The sequence below is a fragment of the Lethenteron reissneri genome, chromosome 47 (assembly GCF_015708825.2).
Source record: "Lethenteron reissneri isolate LAM-NWPU_2019-01 chromosome 47, ASM1570882v1, whole genome shotgun sequence".
Lineage (NCBI taxonomy): Eukaryota > Metazoa > Chordata > Hyperoartia > Petromyzontiformes > Petromyzontidae > Lethenteron > Lethenteron reissneri.
The window spans coordinates 9,009,037-9,028,381 of NC_083825.1; the positions used below are offsets into that span (position 1 = coordinate 9,009,037).

The 19,345-nt window shown below is 46.3% G+C and overlaps 1 protein-coding gene across 1 annotated transcript in view; it reads right to left on the bottom strand.

Annotated features, from left to right (window-relative positions):
* The window catches only part of LOC133354458 (rap guanine nucleotide exchange factor 2-like), a 221,226-nt gene that overhangs the window by 160,684 nt on the left and 41,197 nt on the right, over nt 1–19,345 (bottom strand). Inside the window, 2 exon segments of the mRNA XM_061571308.1 lie at nt 11,045–11,128; nt 16,519–16,575. Of these exon segments, the coding sequence (XP_061427292.1) occupies nt 11,045–11,128; nt 16,519–16,575 (141 nt within the window).

Consider the following 19,345-nt stretch of genomic DNA (forward strand, 5'->3'; position numbering starts at 1 on the left):
TTCTAAGGTTGAATGGCTTTCCTTGGCGGGCTGAACCGGCTGAATGTCCCGGCCGGCTAATCTGCGATTCCCCCGTGCGTTTGCCGTGCCCGAGGAGCGCAAGCAAAGCAACGTGCCGCCTCCGAATTCAAACGCCACCGAGAGTGTGAGCGAGCACCCTACCGAGTGGTGTGGCCCGTGGCTTCGCGTGCATCTGGAGCGGCTGGGGGGGCGGGCAGGCGAGAGAGAGTGGGGGGGGCGCACACATTCCAATGCGAGGAAGTCCCCCACCACTCTCTCCGATTGGCCGTGGGGAGGGGTGGTGGTGATGGTAGTGGAATAGCGCGCATTAGCATGCCGAGCCCAATTGGCTCGCGTGGCCTTACAATGGGCCCCCTCTCTCTCTCTCGCAGGGCACATGGCACTCCGCTAGGGGGGTAGTGGGTGGCGTTTTCACACAGAAGCTGGGCGGCATTCGCTGCGCGCACACCTCTGAGTACGCGCACTCACACATGGGCAGTTGCGTGCATTGGCAACACGTGTGCGCGCTCGTGTGATGGGGCAGTGCTTTCTCAAACAAACGAATCCACCCAAATTAAATTTGTGTTCATGCCTTCCCCAAACTGCGGATTTAATTGGACGCGTTTGTGTTCGGTGTTTTTTTGTTGTTGCGCTAAATGTACGCGAGTGGGTGGGTCGGGCGAGCAAGTGATCGATTCGGGTTCAAATGAGGTCTGTGTGTGATGTATTACACATCGGCACTCGGGAGACAAAGGCGGCCGGGCGTGGTGCTGGCCACCCCACCCTCTCGTGTGCTGTGCCGGTCTTCATAGGTGCTCGTTCAAAGCGCTTGTCCCAACAGCCTGTTAAGGCTATACACGGGGTAGAAATTCCACATTTCTTATGGAGGTGGTCAGTCATTCAATTGGTAAGCTACTCAGCTTTTGCACAACCCAAGTGCTCGTTTTATTGACCCCGGAAGGACGAACGATATTAGTTGTTGCATGTTCAAACGCTTGCGTGTGATAATTAGAAGGAAATTACAGCAATAAACAGAAACGTACAGTCGGCTAGTTTGAAGGCTACACGGATAACCCAATGCGACCTAAGGCATTTTTCTCATTACAGTCACAAAATATATAAAATACCGTATGCTTGAAAAATGTGTTACGTAATTTATATTGTTGCCAAAAAAATATCGCATTCTTTGACCTTTCTTTTTAAAAAATTTTAGTTCTCTGCAACCGCAGTGTATTTCACATTCTTTTAGCTTCCGTCTCTTTTGCTGTTCAAAAAAATAATAAAAAGCACAAGGTCCTTTGCTCCGAAACGTGATCAGAGTACTGCTATTAAACGGCGTGCCGTTAATTCTAGATTTGAAGTTTTCGTGACTGCAAGGGTCCATACTCTTTGGTTTTTTCCGGGAAAGTCACGTAGGTAAAAAAAATTATTAAAATATTATTAAATCACGACGTTTCGGAGGCAACACAAGCTTCCGTCTTCAGGTGGCACCGTCACAGCAAAATTACTGTATCAAGTGATACCTCCGAAACGTCGTGATTAAATGTATTTTCTTTTTTACCTACGTGACTTTACCGAGTATTGGCGTGCAGTTAATTAGGAAGAACGTGTCGACTCGAGGGCACCCCACGTACAAGTCAACGTAGATTTTCGAGTGGGACTAACGCCGCTATTTGAAGAAAATAAAACACTGTGGTATTTTTGGACGCGGCCTATGAACGTTTGCAGCGGCAGCAGCAGATGGTGAATTTTGGAAATCCTCCACGTGAGAAAGAATTACTCAAGTTGCATCAGCGCTCGCCGCATACGAAAGTCGCACAGCGAGTGGCGAGCATACCGACGACCCTGAGGGTATGATGGGAGAGCCACTCTTTTATTAGCGTCATTACAACGGATTGAAAGCACAACATGGGATAATAGTGGGCCCATAAAAACAAATCAACGAGAGGAACTGCAATTTTCATTTCTGATGTCCCATGCGGGACATTAACTCTCTCCCACTGGGATTTTTGCACAGCGTTGGTGTATGGTGATTTTTTTCTGGAAGACTTTGCAGTTTTTTCCTAGATTTTCTGTTTGCGCATAGTCACTTTAAGATGTTTTCTTGTTCATGTTTTTGTTTGTTGCGGTTGCACCCGATTCAAGAGCCGAATGGCTCACATGGCTATACCAAATAACTGAAACTGAAACTCTCTCTAGCCGGCAGTGGGTACTTCCTCGGTGGCCAGAGAGTGTTGGCTAAGGTGGTTGTGGGGGTTTACAAAGGTGGGATGTTGTTAGGGTGGCGTTGAGATGGAAGGCAGCGGTGGTGGGGGGGGGGTGGATCGGTGTGGGATCAGAGAATGCCTTCGGGGCTAAGATGGGGGAAGGGTCCAGAGAGGTGGCTGTGACGATGAGTTTTAGGATGAAGGGAGTGGTGGGGGTGGGTGGGGAGACGGAAGAGAGTGAGAGTGGGCGAGGAGAATATACTTTTGGAGCCACTGAACACACTACCAGATGTGTCTCTGCTAATGAAAGACCTCTACCACCTACTGAGCCACATGGTTGACGGGGGGTGGAAGTGGGGAATTGTTAACCCCACCACACTCCTCCTGAACGTCGTTTAAGCGCTGGCACCACCGGCAGACATCTGACAGCAACAACGTCTAGGATTTTATTTTGGCAGGTTGGTGCAAGCAAAAGGGACCCCCCCCCTCTGTCCTGCTGGTGGATATGGTAACGACACGCAATGAGGACGCGGGCTTCTGCACAGACCCAGCACAAGTCCGCAGCACGACCCTTGAGCAAATCCCGCAAATTTGAAGGCAGTAATCTTAATCGAACGCCATAAGCCTTCATTTCAACATTAAGATGGTAGGTCTTGTTTCTTTTTCTGCAAGGAATACCTGGGGCAAAGACATTGTAAGAATAATGCAGTGTATGTGAACCTGGCGACCCGAGTTCGATTCCCCAGCTCACGGCCAACACCGGTGACGATTATCTGAACCGGTCCTGGGCCTCCCCCTCGGTCGACTCAGCCTCAGATGAGTAACCTGGTGCGGTGTGTAAATATCGCCACTGGGGAGACAAAGGCGGCCGGGCGCGGTGTTGGCCACCCACCCCCTCGTGTGCCATTCCGGCATTCATAGGTGCTCGCTAACAGCACTTGCCCCTACAGTCTGTTACAGGCTACACGGGTGATATTTGTCTTTTGAACATCAGCACTTGGAAGATAAAGGTGGCCATCCATGCATGGTTCTGGGTTCAACACGCCCTTGCGAGCCGCGCTGGTTTAATAACAAGTGCCTGCAAACAGCACGAGACCCAGACAGCCCGCAAGGCTTTGTCTCCATCTCTGTCGCGTGCGTCTACGCGCGACACGATGCGATGCGAGCGTTCAATCAGCTATTGTTGCATCACCCTCTTATTACGGATGACAAAGTCAGTATTGTACGAGCTTATGGCAATCCCGGTTAATTAACTTTTTTTTTCTGCGCTGTCAGGCATAGATAATGACCAAGGCAGATTAGTACACAATGCGGTGATTGAGTCTTAAGGACACATTCACACGACGATCCTTCATCGAGCCATATCTGCCTCAGCGGCCTCCTACCAAGGCAGCAATGAAGCACGATGCCATGGTGTGGTTTATGCACCGTACCAGTTGCTCACTGAAGGCCGAGTTGACCTAATGGGCCCATATCAATGCCGCTCATGTACTTGGCCCGGTGCGTGGGCCGATGTTGAACGCTGCTCTCTCTCGTGCACAGACAAAGATCCCCGTGTAGCCTACGGAGGCTGCTGGGAGCGCCTATGAAAACACCGCACGAGGTGGTGATGTGGTTAGCACCACGCCTAGCCAGCTTTGTCTCCCCAGTGCTGATTGCCCCAGGTACTCATTACCAAGACCAAGTCAGCCTCTGGGAGGCTGACAACCATTTCAGATAATCACCACTGATGTAAAACTAAACTGTTTTATTTACCCAGGTAAGGCACACTGAGCTATGCAGCTCTGTTTCAAAAGTGACCTGGCCACAAATGATAGCTCAACGAAGTAGCTGATTATGTGGGCATTTACAGGAACCAAATACTCGGAAACACATGTTTGTAAATCTTCTTGGTTCTTTCGGTAAAAAATTAAACATAATAAAATAATTTAATTATGTTTTATTTTTATTATTTTATTATTTCCCTTCTACGTGACTTTACCGAAAGAACCAAGAAGATGAATCCCTGCAGTCACGAAAGCTTTAAATCGAAATGTTTGTAAATGTTGAGGGAAAAACCGGAGATCCTGGAGCAAAATCCACGCTACCATGGTCAGAACACACAAACTCCAAATATACAAGCATCATTAGGGTCGGGATCGAACCCATGACCTCCTGTGTACCAGGGGAGGGAGATAACATCTCGCCACAGAGGCGCGGCCGCCAGGTTCGTAGCGCAGCGCACGACCCACTAGGCTCCTGCTCCGCACACGCACAGCAAGCATACACTTGAACGTGCACACACACACACTTGAAACACATGTTCACAAAATGCTGACAAGCTATCACAATCATGCTCTCTCGCCCAAACCACATCCCAATCCGTCTCAACAGGTTGAGCTGTTTCAACTCTGACCAAACGATGACCGGCAGGATGATAATAAATTACAAATAACGGAGGTTTGGATAATGCCGCACACCAAAGCCCTCCGTGACACTGCGGCCACCTTCTCCAACATCCCACGACCGTGGCTCGATTTAGTTATTAGATTTATGCTGCATCCGCTGCACCATAACAAATAACGTCGCACTATTCACCTGTTACGTGATGAACATATGATCCGTGCGCCTCGACATTGATACACGCAAGCTCCTGTTATCCATAGAGTGATTATTCCTTCATTATTATCGATATTATTGCAAGAATATTTTTAGTCTTTTCCCCAAATTTTTTCCCAAACTGTGCGATCGGTGTCGCGTCCCGTGGCCGAATGAGCTCACACAGAGCAGTGCGCACCTTTGTGTTAGAATGGACCACAGAAGTGGAGATCACAGAGCCACCCCTGAGATCCCTTCAAGTGACCCTCTAAGTTCCCTGCAGTCGGATGGCCAATTATTCATATTATTACCCAGAAGTGGTCATTCGGAAGCACTACATCCATCCTATTATCCGCGAATAAGAGAAAACTTTGGATATCAGAAGTAGCTCAGCGTTACCTCCTTCTTAGGACTTGCTATCGAACGCGTGGTGTTCTGAATGAAGATTCTGTCTCGTGACATGGCGCCAATTGCACACTTGGAATACATATTTATGGTTCTTTCGGTAAAGTCACATAGAAGGGAAATAATACAATAATAAAATAATATTTATATAAAACAATAAAAAATTCTCACGACATTTCGACTGCAACACAAGCAATCATCATTAGGTGTGAAATCCACAGCAAGAAAATTTTAAAAAAATTATTGCTGTGGATTTCACACCTGATGATGATTGCTTGTGTTGCAGTCGAAACGTCGTGAGAATTTTTATTGTTTTATATTATTTTATTAATTCCCTTCTACGTGACTTTACCGAAAGAACCAAGAATATGAATCCCTGCAGTCACGAAAGCTTTAAATCAAAATGGAATACATTTGGGGGAAAAGACGAATCAAACTTTATTGGCCGAGTAGTTCTTGCCATTATTGCCCCGACCACGATGAGATTCTCTGCTGACTGAAAGAATTGCACAAGGATGTTAACTTGCCTCATTAACCGACTCCATTAACACGACTGGGATGTAAATAGAATATAATAAAAACAAAAACTCGGGGGGGGGGGGGGGTCAGTGGTTAGCTCGGTGCTATGAACCCAACTTGGCTTTCCCTGGGTCAAAGAGAACACACACCGATTTGCCCACGTGTTTGAGGCTAGGCCACAAGTTGAACCCAGGTCACTGGCGTCTTAGTTTGTTGATGCACAACCACCAAATGATTACACGCTACAGGACACGTGCATCGTGCCGTGTACGCGGCTCAAAGTGAAATCTCTCCCGCGGGAAAAGGATGAAAAGTTGCCCACGCGCCTCTTAACGCTCGATTTTTTATTTTACGCGAGCTTTTTTCCGCGTTTTTTTCTTGGTGGGACACGGGCAAGGCCCTTCTCGCGAGCGGCAGCATCACGCTGAGGGCCCCCCCCCTTCCGAACATCTGCGTCGCATTTTCATGCAGACCCCCCCCTCTCCCTCCTCGCGGCAATAAGAAACGCTCGCTCAGAGTACAGTGCGTGAGGTCATGTGCCCCTCTCTCAGCCCCTGGGCAAGGCAGTGAACAGGCACATTAAATCAGACACGTGTTTTTTTTCTTTCTCTCTGTCTCTCACACTCTGTACAAGCACGACGTTAACGCTGTTATTACAAAAAAAATGCTAATGCGTTTTTCTGATTTTTTTTTTTACCGTGCCGGGCCCAAACAGAAATGTGCTTCCCTCCGAATAAAAAATCAAAACCGGTGTCTTTCAAATAATTGTTGAAAAAAATATAAGCAAGGTGACTGGGATTGATTTGAACAACGAAATATTATATTTTTGTTAAATGACTAACAGCAAGGAGCTATGTTATTGCCGACAAAGCCAATCCAATCAATTGATGCAGACGAGAATCTCAGATTTTTTTTTATTTTGCCAAAAAATCCTTTCCTTTCACAAACCAAAAAACTAAATAAATGTTCAAGCATTCCCAACTAAGGATTTGTTAAAAGAGTGCCCCAGATTATTTCCAACATAAATAGTAATGTTTAAAAAAATCATTCTAAAATTCAAAGTAAAATGTGTTTCCTGATCGAATGGTGGCCATAAACTGGTAGTAGAAATTCCACATTCATATGACAGTGACCAATCTATCCATACATTAACAATTGGTGACCTCCTACAAATGTAGTACCTATTTTATCTACCCAGAAGGGATGAGATGCTAACTTGACCCCCTAACCATGGATTTTAATTGGCAAATATTCTTTCGTGAGCCAAGTTTCCTGCCACCCAGTGCCATGCAGTCAGATGTTAAAATAATAAAAATCACATTTACGGCAAACTGATATTATCTTGTTGATCATATACTGCACCCACATTCAAAAGCTCACCAGCCTCAATGCCACTTAACATGAGGGGTTGACAGATACCAAGGCTGTGAGCATTGCTTCCGTATGAGTAACATCAAACCCATTCATATCGCTCTACACAACACACCCCCAGAGCTTCTATTGCAAACCAGTAACGGTGTATAGACTCTCTTAACCTCAGACCGTAGTGGAGATTGATGAAGATTGCAGGCATGGATAGATCACAGTCGATGCCAGGAGCAGTGAGGAATCGGTAGCCAACTGGTGTAAATTGCCGTGGAATAAGTCGAAGATAAAGCAAAGGCGCAGGCCCTACAATTGCCTGCTCATGCCACTGCTGGCGGGAGGCCCTCCGCCGGAGTGAACGCTGGAGGGTATTTGTGGTCTACTCTTTGACATTGACCAGACCAGCTGTAAGAGGTGGGCGTAACCCGCACCCTACCGCACTCAACCTGCCATATCGAATGACTGTGGTGAACTCATTTATACTGCGGGGTGGACACAGGCGGGCGGGAGGTGGGGGGATTTGAGAAACTTGCACCTTTGTTTCAACCACTGCGCCGGAAGATGGAATCGAATAGTAGACCTCTGGATTGCAGGCCCAGTATGCTAACCATTATACCAAGGCAGCTCCCAAAGGCACTGGTACGCAAGTGGAATCTACACACCGGTCATTGTTCCCGAAAACTGGCGGCACCCCTCCTGAAAGAGAGTCACGGGACTCGGTGAGGCTCTAATGTGCAAATTAAAGGTTATGCTACGACCAGTAGGAGTAAGCCAACGCACAAGTCTCATTTATTAGGCAGCATCGCCCAGTAAACACGCGACGTTTGCATGTGGTGGGCCCAACGTTGGCCCAACGTTGGCCCAACGTTCCACATGTAACGACCCGCTAAAGGGCAAGGAGGTTTGTGAAGTATTTTCAGCCGAAAACTTCAAAAAAAAAAATCTTCACAGCTTTGTCTCCCCGTCGTCAAAGATCAAACGCGAGGAACCGTGACGCATGCGACACGACTCCACGAAAGGTCTCCGCACATTAAAAATTATATGTGTGTGTGTGTGTGCTATATATGAACCTGCCGGCGGTGACAAACGGAACGCCCGAAACACGCTCACAGTGATATGAAAAGTTAACGACCGATGTGAGATGGAGTCGTTGCTTTGCTTCCAATTAAATAAATCGTCGTCGTCAGCCACCCAGGGTCAATCCACTGCTGGATGAAGGCCTCCTATCTTCCCCACGCGTGGAAAAGTAAAATACCGATAAACGAGAGGCAAGCAACCACAACACTTGTATCGAAGCCATCGTATGTGTGCATGTTGAACTTCTTTCGCACCCTACGTAGCCAACCACGGTAATAATCGGAGGTGCGGGGGGACGCATAACAAACTAATGACAAAAATCAGTTCTAGAGAAGTTAGTTTTCAATTTAGATATAAAAGTGCATAGCTCCAGTGGCTTCCTAATATTAGAAGGAAGAGCGTTCCAGACGGCCGTAGAAGCGCATCTGAAAGCGCGCGATGCAGCAACCGCCTTTGTTCGACGGCGTTAGCCACGAGCCGGCGCTGCGAGGATGACCGGAGTTCGGCCATCCGACTCTTGCCACTGTAACGTACCGAGTGATTTTCTGCACAATTGCTCACAGGCCTAGCTCTACTGTGTTTCTCACAGGACATTAGGCACACGCGGCTTTGGGAGCCTATGCCCATGTCAGTGTACTGAACCAGCTATTAAAGAACGCGATGTATTAAAGAGGCTTTAATTTGCACGGTGAAGTGAGCTGCTGCTGTGCGTGGACCCCGCGATGGAAAGCATGCAAGCCTAAAATCCAATCGGAGGGTCAACTCAGTTCACCATTCGTGCAGGATAGATAAAATGAGTACTACCTTTGTGGGAATTTAACACTGAGTGCCCCATGCTAATTTGAGTGTTCTTGACCACCACCTTTCTAATCCGTTTTATTTTTTAACATACGTGTATATCTTGACTTAAAGCTTTCGTTACTGCAGGAATTCATATTTTTTGGGTCTTTTGGTAAAGCCACGTAGATAGAAAAATAATACAAATATCACGACGTTTCGATCGCAACAAGCAATCGTCATCAGGTGGAAAAAAAAATGTTTCACCTGATGACGATATCTTTTTTCACCTAATGACGATTGATTGTGTTGTGATCGAAACGTCGTGATATTTTTATTATTTTTCTATCTACGTGGCTTTACCGAAAGACCCAAAGAATATACGTGTATATGTATATAAAGGGCTTTATTAGCAGAATTGTTCAACGATCAATTCTTAAAAACTATTGGTCCTAAGCCTTTCAATCTTCCGAGAGGTACGACCGGACCGTTTTAAACGCAACAATGTGGCACCGCGTTCAAAGGGGCAGAGCGGTGGTGGTGATGTGCTCGATCGCGCGCGGCGCGATGAACCCCCGACCCACCCGAGTTTAACTCCTGGTGGCACCAGTTCACATGAACGGCGAGAAATACCTCGACCGGTCCTGTGCTCCAACCTGCACTGGGCCAGCCTGGTGGGTGAAGTATGGTCAGACAACCCTCACCAAGCAACATCGTGTGGGAGAGGTCTTTATTCAGCAGTCACGTAACCGCTGCTGCGACCGCATTTGTAAACGGCCAATGTACGGGAAGGAATACATCCGTCTGTACGTATTATCCCATCATCAATACAATTCCCCATCAATTTCAATGCTGCGAGGAATTAGGCTCGCCATCGCTTTCAAGCCATCACGGGTTTCTTTCATCCTCCCACGCATTTCTTCAGGCACTGCTGCCGCAGTCACCACGACCCCCCACCCCACGCCAGGGGATCTCTGCAATGAAGCCTCCCATTGCCCCCACACCCGCCTCCATCCAATACCATTCCCTCCCATTACACTCACGGCTGCTGCTGATCACAGGAATCTAATGAGGTCATGCCACTTGCCTTAGGAAGCCGGGCATTCCTCTCCCATGGCTACGGCTACAATTTGCCTCCAGGGAATGAAAACCAGTCCCATGGTGGCAGCCACCATCACCACCACCACCCGCAGCCGCCACCACACCCTCCCAGATGCTTAGCACTCGACAGAATATTGCAGTAGGCTTGCACGTACACACGCAAGGCAAAGTCAAAGAACCCCCGTATACTTTCAATAGACTGCTCGGGCAAGTGCTGTTAGCGAGCACCTATGAAGGCCGGCACGGTACACAAGGGGGTGGGTGGCCAGCACCACGCCCGACCGCTTTTGTCTCCCCAGTGGCAATGTTTACACACCGCACTAGATACTCATTTGATGCTGAGTCGACCTAGGGGAGGCCCAGGAGTGGTTCAGATAATCGTCACTGGTGTTGGTGGCCGTGAGCGGGAATATAACTCGGGCATGTGGGTTTGTAGTGCAGTGCGCTAACTGCTACACACCACCACTCCGCCACGCACACACACACACAACACACAGAAAACAACGATCCCCATTCGCATGTGTATGTTATCAAATCATAAAAAATACTCCCATGAACATTTGGTGTTCGCGCCATTCATAGAGCACAAGGCTATCATCACGGAGGTGTTATGTTTCACAGACGTAGCCTGCAGTAGTTTCACAGCAGGGGCAAGGTTTATTTTAGTACTGCTTTGCGTATTTCCAAGTTGTGCTAACTATTTAATATATTCGGTCATATTCATATAGGCGAGTTCATCATCGCAACTTAAACGTTACACTAAAATTGTGCTCATATTAGCTCATTTTTACGATGGCTTTCAGACCCCCCCCCCCCCCCCCAATTACAAACGGACAGACAAGACAAAATTGATCCATAAACGCTTTCAACATTATTTGGAAAGTGTAAAGTAAAAAAAATGCAAGCGCTCATGCGCACGTGGCAAATCACACACCCAGCCAATCGCCATTGCCCAGACACACGTGGGCCACACACTCTCGCGCTCTCTCTCTGTGTGTGTGAATGTGTGCCCTCACCTGCTTCTCGGGAAAAACATGGCCCCGTGAATGAAGACTGAGCCGACCACCAGCACGTACCAACTTGTGCTGACGTCGTATGCCCTGGAAAAGAAAATGTGAAGGCCACAGCAAAATGTTATTTTTAAAAATGTTCAAAGGGTGGCATTATGCGATGCTGACGTGCCGTAATTCTGCGTGAGATCAGTCTTTTTGGTGGCCCCAGGAAACGTTTCTTTGGCAATTTTTTTTGTTACGACCGCTGCGCTTTAAAGCGATAGAATTTCGAAAATTGGCTCGCGCGTCCGACTCAGAAAGTTATCGGGCAAAGAAAATAAAATTTGGGAGTTATTTTTAGGCCGCTATTATTGCTGCTGAAACTCACTTTTGGAATGTTTTGTACACTTCGTTGGGAAAAGTGTGACGGCCATGGGGCTAAGTGTGGGAGAAAAGAGAGTCTTTTCTCTCCAGTGTGACGATGATGAATAACAACCAACGATTTATTTTCACATCCCAGTTGCAAAGTGGAGGCCCCTAAAAGACCGATTACATAAAAGCACTGGCTGAGATTATTGACGGGGGAAGAGGATTAATGGGTGATGATGAGACTTAAAAATAATGACAATGTTGACGTTTTACACTTAAATTACGTTCAGATTACACCCAAGTGAGCAACTTCAAGATCGCATCATTTATAGCTTAACTCAATCCTGTAGCATCACCGTGTTTAAACGGGGGGGGGGGCACCCTAAGACACAGAGCGGAGGAGGGAACAGCACAGTCTGTGCTAAACTAAATTTTAATTGATACTTTATCTAGTCTATTATAATAAAGTAATCATGCAGAAGTGGAGGGGGGGGAACGCAAGGGGCCCACCCAAAACCATTTCGGAGTAAAGAGACCACCAGCCCGTGAGATGTGAATAATAATTATAAACGAGAAAAGCCTGAATCGGGCCATCGTGGCAAGTGCGAGACACATTTGTGTGACTTGCCATGTGGAGGTCTCTGTTTACGCACATTACACCGGATTTGGCAAGCCGTGCACATGCAGCTAAGAGAATCCTTTCGCCTAACTTTATGGCACAGTTCCGCTGCCTTGCAGGGAAGGTGTAAGGAACAATTCAGGAATCTCAAAAGAATTCGATGAATGTATGGAATGTGGGCCCAATGCCACTGACTGTGTGTGGTGTGTGTGTCTGGCACAGTATGGGGAGCGGGTAGCGTAGCGGTTAGCGCGCTACGAACCTCGCGACCCGAGTTCGATTCCCGCTCACGGCCAACACCGATGACGATTTTCTGAACCGGTCCCGGGCCTTCCCTAAGTAGACTCAATCTCAAATGAGAACTTGGTGCGATGTGTAAACATCACCACTTGGTAGACAAAGGCGGTCGGGCGTGGTGATGGCCACCAACCCCCTCGTGTGCCGTGCCAGTTTTCAGAGGCGTTCGCTGACAGCACTTGCCCCAGCAGTCTGCTAAGGCTACACGGGGGATCTTTATCTCGTGTGTGGCCGTGTCAATGTTTATGTGTGGATCAGCAGCCGAGTGTTAGGCACATTTGCGCTTTGAGCCCAGTGACGATTATCTGAGCCACTCCTGGGCCTCCCCTTTGTCGACCCAGTCTCAAATGGGTGCTTAGTGCCGTGTGTACATATCAGCACTGGGGAAACAAAGGTGGCCGAGCATGGGTGATCGCCACACCGACCCCTTATGTGCCATTGCACCCTTAATAGGTCGTCACTAACAGCCCTTGCACTAACAGTCTACATAGGCCGCATGTGTCTTTGTGTGCACGTATTAAAGGGCACCTAGCCTGGCACAAGCGCTCTGGTGTCGTCACCACCACGTGGTGTTGGTTGGTTGCAACTGTTGCCTGTTTTTGCAGGGTGCAGGTGTGTGCCTCTATGAGTGCGTGATCTATTGCCGTGCCGACCTTCATAGGTGCTGCTCGCTAACAGCACTTACCCCAACAGTCTGTTAAGGCTATACGGGGGACCTTTGTCTATGCAATGGTCATCACACTATGCTATCAACCCTCCCAGCCCGGATTCAAATTCCCATCTACGCACAGCACCCAGCAGGATTTTTGGCATCCAAACCCACCTTAGGTCAACTCAGCCTAATGTGGGAGCTCAGTGCAAAGATCATCGGCATCATCGCCGTGGAGACAAAGTCACACGGGGCGGGCATTTGTGACGCAGGCCAAATGGCTCCCCTCGTGTGCGCCTCACCGACTGGCCCTTAAATAGGTGCTCACTGATACAGAGCACCTATTAAGGCCAGCGCATAGCTGGGCAAGAGGCCACTCGGCTACGCGGCGCGCACAAGCTCAGTCTAAACAGAGAGGTGAAATGTCAGCGGGCGATTGCCTCACAAACACCTCCCAGGAATTATGGCCCAGGCACAAGGCAGGAATGTATTTGGGCTGTGAGTCATGGCACACCTGGCCAAAATCCAGCAACTTGGCAATGGGGTTTGCGTACACAAATGGCTCACCAATCAATGTTGCCGGTCATCATGGAGAGTATGTGTGTTTTCTTATTCATTCCTACCCGGGACGGCCGGCCGGCCTGCCAAGCCATCATTCACGTTGAGCAGAGAGACAGCAAAAAACAACCTCTTGAAGCCCGGACTTCGGGTAAGCAAGAATGTGGACTCTACCAGAAGGTTTCCCGAAACAAAGAAACAGAGCAGTATGAAAATGTAAATTATAACAACAGAAACTCTGACAGGAACACTGTTCGCACGCCAATTACACTGCAGAAGTTGGTGCGCGTATGTGAGCTGTTAACTTATATGTTGCACGGCATTGTAATGAAGAAAACTCGTTACCTTAAACGGATGCATATAATCACATTTACAATGTATGTCTGCATCCAGCCGTCTGTACAGCTGTTTGTACGTTTGTCTGCCTGCTTCTAACGTATGCTGCATTGGCAAAATGCAGTTTTCTTTATAACTATGATAACGAAAACTATAACGAACGAAAGTGACAATGATGATTGTCTACTGACCTCAATGAGATCATATATATTTAAATACTCTTTGGTTCTTTCGGTAAAGTCACGTAGGTATAAAAATAAAATAAAATAAAAAATAATATATCACGGACGTTTCGATCACAACACAAGCAGCCGTCCTGAGGTGGAAAAAATAATCGAGCAGTGGAACTGCTGAACCAGCGAGGCGTCGTGATATATATTTTATTTCTACAGTGAGGGAAAAAAGTCTTTGATCCCACTGACAAAGAAATGATCAGTCTATAATTTTAATGGTAGGTTTATTTGAACAGTGAGAGACAGAATAACAACAACAAAATCCAGAAAAACGCATGTCAAAAATGTTATAAATTGATTTGCATTTTAATGAGGGAAATACGTATTTGACCCCTCTGCAAAACATGACTTAGTACTTGGTGGCAAAACCCTTGTTGGCAATCACAGAGGTCAGACGTTTCTTGTAGTTGGCCACCAGGTTTGCACACATCTCAGGAAGGATTTTGTCCCACTCCTCTTTGCAGATCTTCTCCAAGTCATTAAGGTTTCGAGGCTGACGTTTGGCAACTCGAACCTTCAGCTCCCTCCACAGATTTTCTATGTGATTAAGGTCTGGAGACTGGCTAGGCCACTCCAAGACCTTAATGTGCTTCTTCTTGAGCCACTCCTTTGTTGCCTTGGCCGTGTGTTTTAGGTCATTGTCATGCTGGAATACCCATCCACGACCCATTTTCAATGCCCTGGCTAAGGGAAGGAGGTTCTCACCCAAGATTTGACGGTACATGGCCCCGTACATCGTCACTTTGATGCGGTGAAGTTGTCCCGTCCCCTTAGCAGAAAAACATCCCCAAAGCATAATGTTTCCACCTCCATGTTTGACGGTGGGGATGGTGTTCTTGGGGTCATAGGCAGCATTCCTCCTCCTCCAAACACGGCGAGTTGAGTTGATGCCAAAGAGCTCCAATTTGGTCTCATCTGACCACAACACTTTCACCCAGTTGTCCTTTGAATCATTCAGATGTTCATTGGCAAACTTTAGACGGGCATGTATATGTGCTTTCTTGAGCAGGGGGACCTTGCGGGCGCTGCAGGATTTCAGTCCTTCACGGCGTAGTGTGTTACCAACTGTTTTCTTGGTGACTATGGTCCCAACTGCCTTGAGATCATTGGCAAGACCCTCCCGTCTAGTTCAGGGTTGATTCCTCAACGTTCTCATGATTATTGCAACTCCACGAGGTGAGATCTTGCATGGAACCCCAGGTCGATGGAGATTGACAATTATTTTGTGTTTCTTCCATTTGCGAATAATCGCACCAACTGTTGTCACCTTCTCACCAAGCTGCTTGGCGATGGTCTTGTAGCCCATTCCAGCCTTGTGTAGGTCTACAATCTTGTCCCTGACATCCTTGGAGAGCTCTTTGGCCTTGGCCATGGTGGAGAGTTTGGAATCTGATTGATTGATTGCTTCTGTGAACAGGTGTCTTTTATACAGGTAACAAACTGAAATTAGGAGCACTCCCTTTAAGAATGTGCTCCTAATCTCAGCTCGTTACCTGTATAAAAGACACCTGGGAGCCAGAAATCTTTCTGATTGAGAGGGGGTAAAATACTTATTTCCCTCATTAAAATGCAAATAAATTTATAACATTTTTGACATGCGTTTTTCTGGATTTTGTTGTTGTTGTTATTCTGTCTCTCACTGTTCAAATAAACCTACCATTACAATTATAGACTGATCATTTCTTTGTCAGTGAACAAACGTACAAAATCAGCGGGGGATCAAAGACTTTTTTCCCTCACTGTACCTACGTCACTTTACCGAAAGAACCGTGTCTGTCGAGCTGCCATACCCTGCCTGGCTCACCTGGAGATGGCGGTACAGCAAACATGTGGACTCCACTTGTGCAGTCTGTATGGGGATCGAGTGTTTCCCCCTTGCACGTATAGGTTTCCTCCGGGTGCGCCGGTTTCCTCCCACATGTAAACACTCATTAACTGGCCGCCAACACCTTCATATAGAGGGGAGCGCAGAACTTGGGCAATTGTTGGCGCCGGCTTACTGCGTGGCTGCCTTCCCGCGTTGTCTGTGGTTCCATCGTGCCCCCGAATTATTTCTGTCTCTTCGAGAGTGAGAGGATACTGTGCAGCATGCTACAAGTTGAAGTTCATATTATTATGAAGGCTGTGACTGCAGTATGGATAAAGAGGCCCTTGTGCCCTGGGATTATATTACTGGAGCTCACGTGCAGGAGTGAGATGCATTCTAGCATCGCAAGTTCATGAGAGGCGATGTGACGATATGGGGAGGTCTTCATCCAGCAGAGGATAGACTGTGGCTGATGATGATGATGTGTAGCAGAGTGTGTACATATAAATGTGTATTTGCTATGAATAAAATCTTGGACATTGTAGAATTATCAATGTCTTGTGTACTGCTTTGAAATCGGGTCCATCTTTTTAAAACACCCTGTATTTAGCGTGCGATAAAGATACTTACGAGAACACAAGGCAACCGACATCCACCTTCTGGTAGTGTGCAGTTCGGCTCAATAATCTGCAACGAGACAAATGCAAACATGAAACCAACAGCAACTTTGACACTTTAGGCAACCCACCATTCATTTCTGTTTAAGGCCCGACTCTGCTGATGAGACCAAGAATGTCCAAACCAGTCCAGCGTTCCCTTTTGTAAACATTTACCGGCTTGATAACATTGGTCTGGAAAGTCAATGGGCTGATGGCCTAAGACACGTTTTTATTTCTAGTTGAAGACAGAATAGTTATGTTTATGCATATGCATCAAGAGCATGGTGGCCTTAAAAGGAAAATTATATATTACGGTGACATCTTCTTGGTTCTTTCGGTAAAGTCACGTAGAATGGAAATAATAAAATAATAAAAATAAAACAAAATAAAATAATTCTCACGACGTTTCGGCCACAACGCAAGCAGCCGTCCTCAGGTGAAGAACAGGTCTGTCGGGAAGACAGCGTCTGAATGGGGATAAATGTACATTCAGACGCTGTATTTCCGACAGACCTGTTCTTCACCTGAGGACGGCTGCTTGCGTTGTGGCGGAAACGTCGTGAGAATAATTTAAATTATGTTTTATTTGTATTATTTTATTATTTCCCTTCTACGTGACTTTACCGAAAGAACCAAGAAGATGAATCCCTGCAGTCACGAAAGCTTTAAGTCGAAATTACAGTGACATTTTAGGCTATAGCCCTTCTTCGTAGCATATACAATAACACTATTATATAAATATCAAATTATGTTATGCGCCATGAAGAAGGACCATGAATAAGTGCCATTGGGACGATTATATATTTGTGTTACTTGAAAGGCCGCATTATTGTAGATTAATGTGTTCAGTTGTTTGTGCTTGCACACCACTGCCAACACAACACCAAACAATCTGCTTCTGCGATGCTTTTACCCGTAAGCTCCACAACAACGCATTATGAGCGAGAGTGGATACTTCTGCTTTAGCTTTGTGTCGTACAATGCTCTCACTGGGTGGCCATTGGAGTTCATAACGGCCACAATGTCCATGGAATCCTTCCTATATTCCGGAAATAAATAGCATATACGAGTTCAGTAAGCAACTCAGCAATTCGATGTTGGGGCCATATTTAATGTAATTAACTCTGTGAAACTGGAGCAAGGAAGGGATGTGAAATGCTGCGCCAACATTATTTTAAACGAATAATGAACAAATGAACACTAACTATTATTAACAAGGCTGCATCATTGTGCTGTCACTTCCTCCAAAAAAAAACACCACTGAATTATCAAAGCCCAAAGATTGCAATTTCCAGGATTCATCTGTACTATTATTGTTAAATTAGCCTATAAAAACATTTTGTTTTAAATGCATTTCAACTGAAATCGCTTGCAAATATGAAACCGTGCCGAATTCAATACAGTTACTGTACGACTGCCTTTTGCCAAAGCAACTCAAATGCATCGTAGCAACACACAAGGGCAAATTTACACAAGTAATTTATGCTAATTAACGTTAGAGTCAACCCCACCTAACATCATGGCAGATTTAAAATAATGTGATTGTTTTTATTAGCCGTGTGTACACAAGTGTGTGACTGTGAACCAGGGTAGTCTTATATCAGTGGGGAGCGGTAGTTGTAGCGGTTAGCGCACTGCGCTACGAAGCCAACGACCCGAGTTCGATTCCCGCTCATGACCAATAACAGTGGCAAATATTCAAACCGGTCCTGGGCCTCCCCTAGGGCGACTCAGTCTCAAATTAGTATCTGGCGTGATGCGTTGACATCTCCCCTTGGGCGGCCTTGCGTGCGTGTGCTGTGCCGGCCGTTATAGGTGCTCGCAAACAGCACTTGCCCCAACTATCTGGTAAGACTGTATGGGGGATCTTTGTATGTCTTATAAGTGAACATTTTGACTGTCTATCCTTAGCCCTACACATTATATTTATGTGTGTGAGATATGGTTTTGCCAGGTATTTGACTGCAAATGACACAAGAAACACTGACGCATGTGTACACTAAACGATGCATGTACTGTTAGGCAGAAGAATTGGTCTCAATCGGAGAATCAGTGCATCGTTATTCCACCGCTATAACCCAGTGTCTGGAGATGCAAATGGTGTTTAAAAGCATTGTAAATCCCCAAAAAAGTCACGTATGTAAAATGTGCGATGAAGAATGGCCATTCCCCGGAACGTTGTCTATTATATATATTTCCTCTAAAGCTGGAGCGTTAATGACAAATGTTTTGAGCTTTCTGTATGCGACAAGCTCCATGGTTAAATTTCGATTTTAATATTTCGTGACAGGGCTGTCGGAAAGACAGCATTCGGACACTGTCTTTCCGACAGCCCTGTTCTTCACCTGAGGACGGCTGCTTGCGTTGTGGCCGAAACATCATGAGAATTTTATTTAATGTTTTATTTTTATTATTTTATTATTTCTCTTCTACGTGACTTTACCGAAAGAACCAAGAAGAAGCTCCATGGTATCAAGAAATGTGGTAGACATGGATGAATGGCCTTCACGTGACAGTCATTGATAAAGGGCAACTTCTAACGATATGAATGTGGAACAAAAGCATTTATGGAATTTTATTGAAGGGGCCCCTATATTTTAATATTACTTTTTTACCCGCTTTTATTTAACTCACTTTGTCTCTTGTATCCTCAACTCTGTCTGTTGTCGTATCCTCAAATCTTGTAACTCAATTTTAACCCACTTCCGAATGTCATATCGACTGCAAACTTGGTATACGTATGTCATACTGATGGCAATACTATATTCTATCATAAAAACAAATTTAAGCAATCTTTT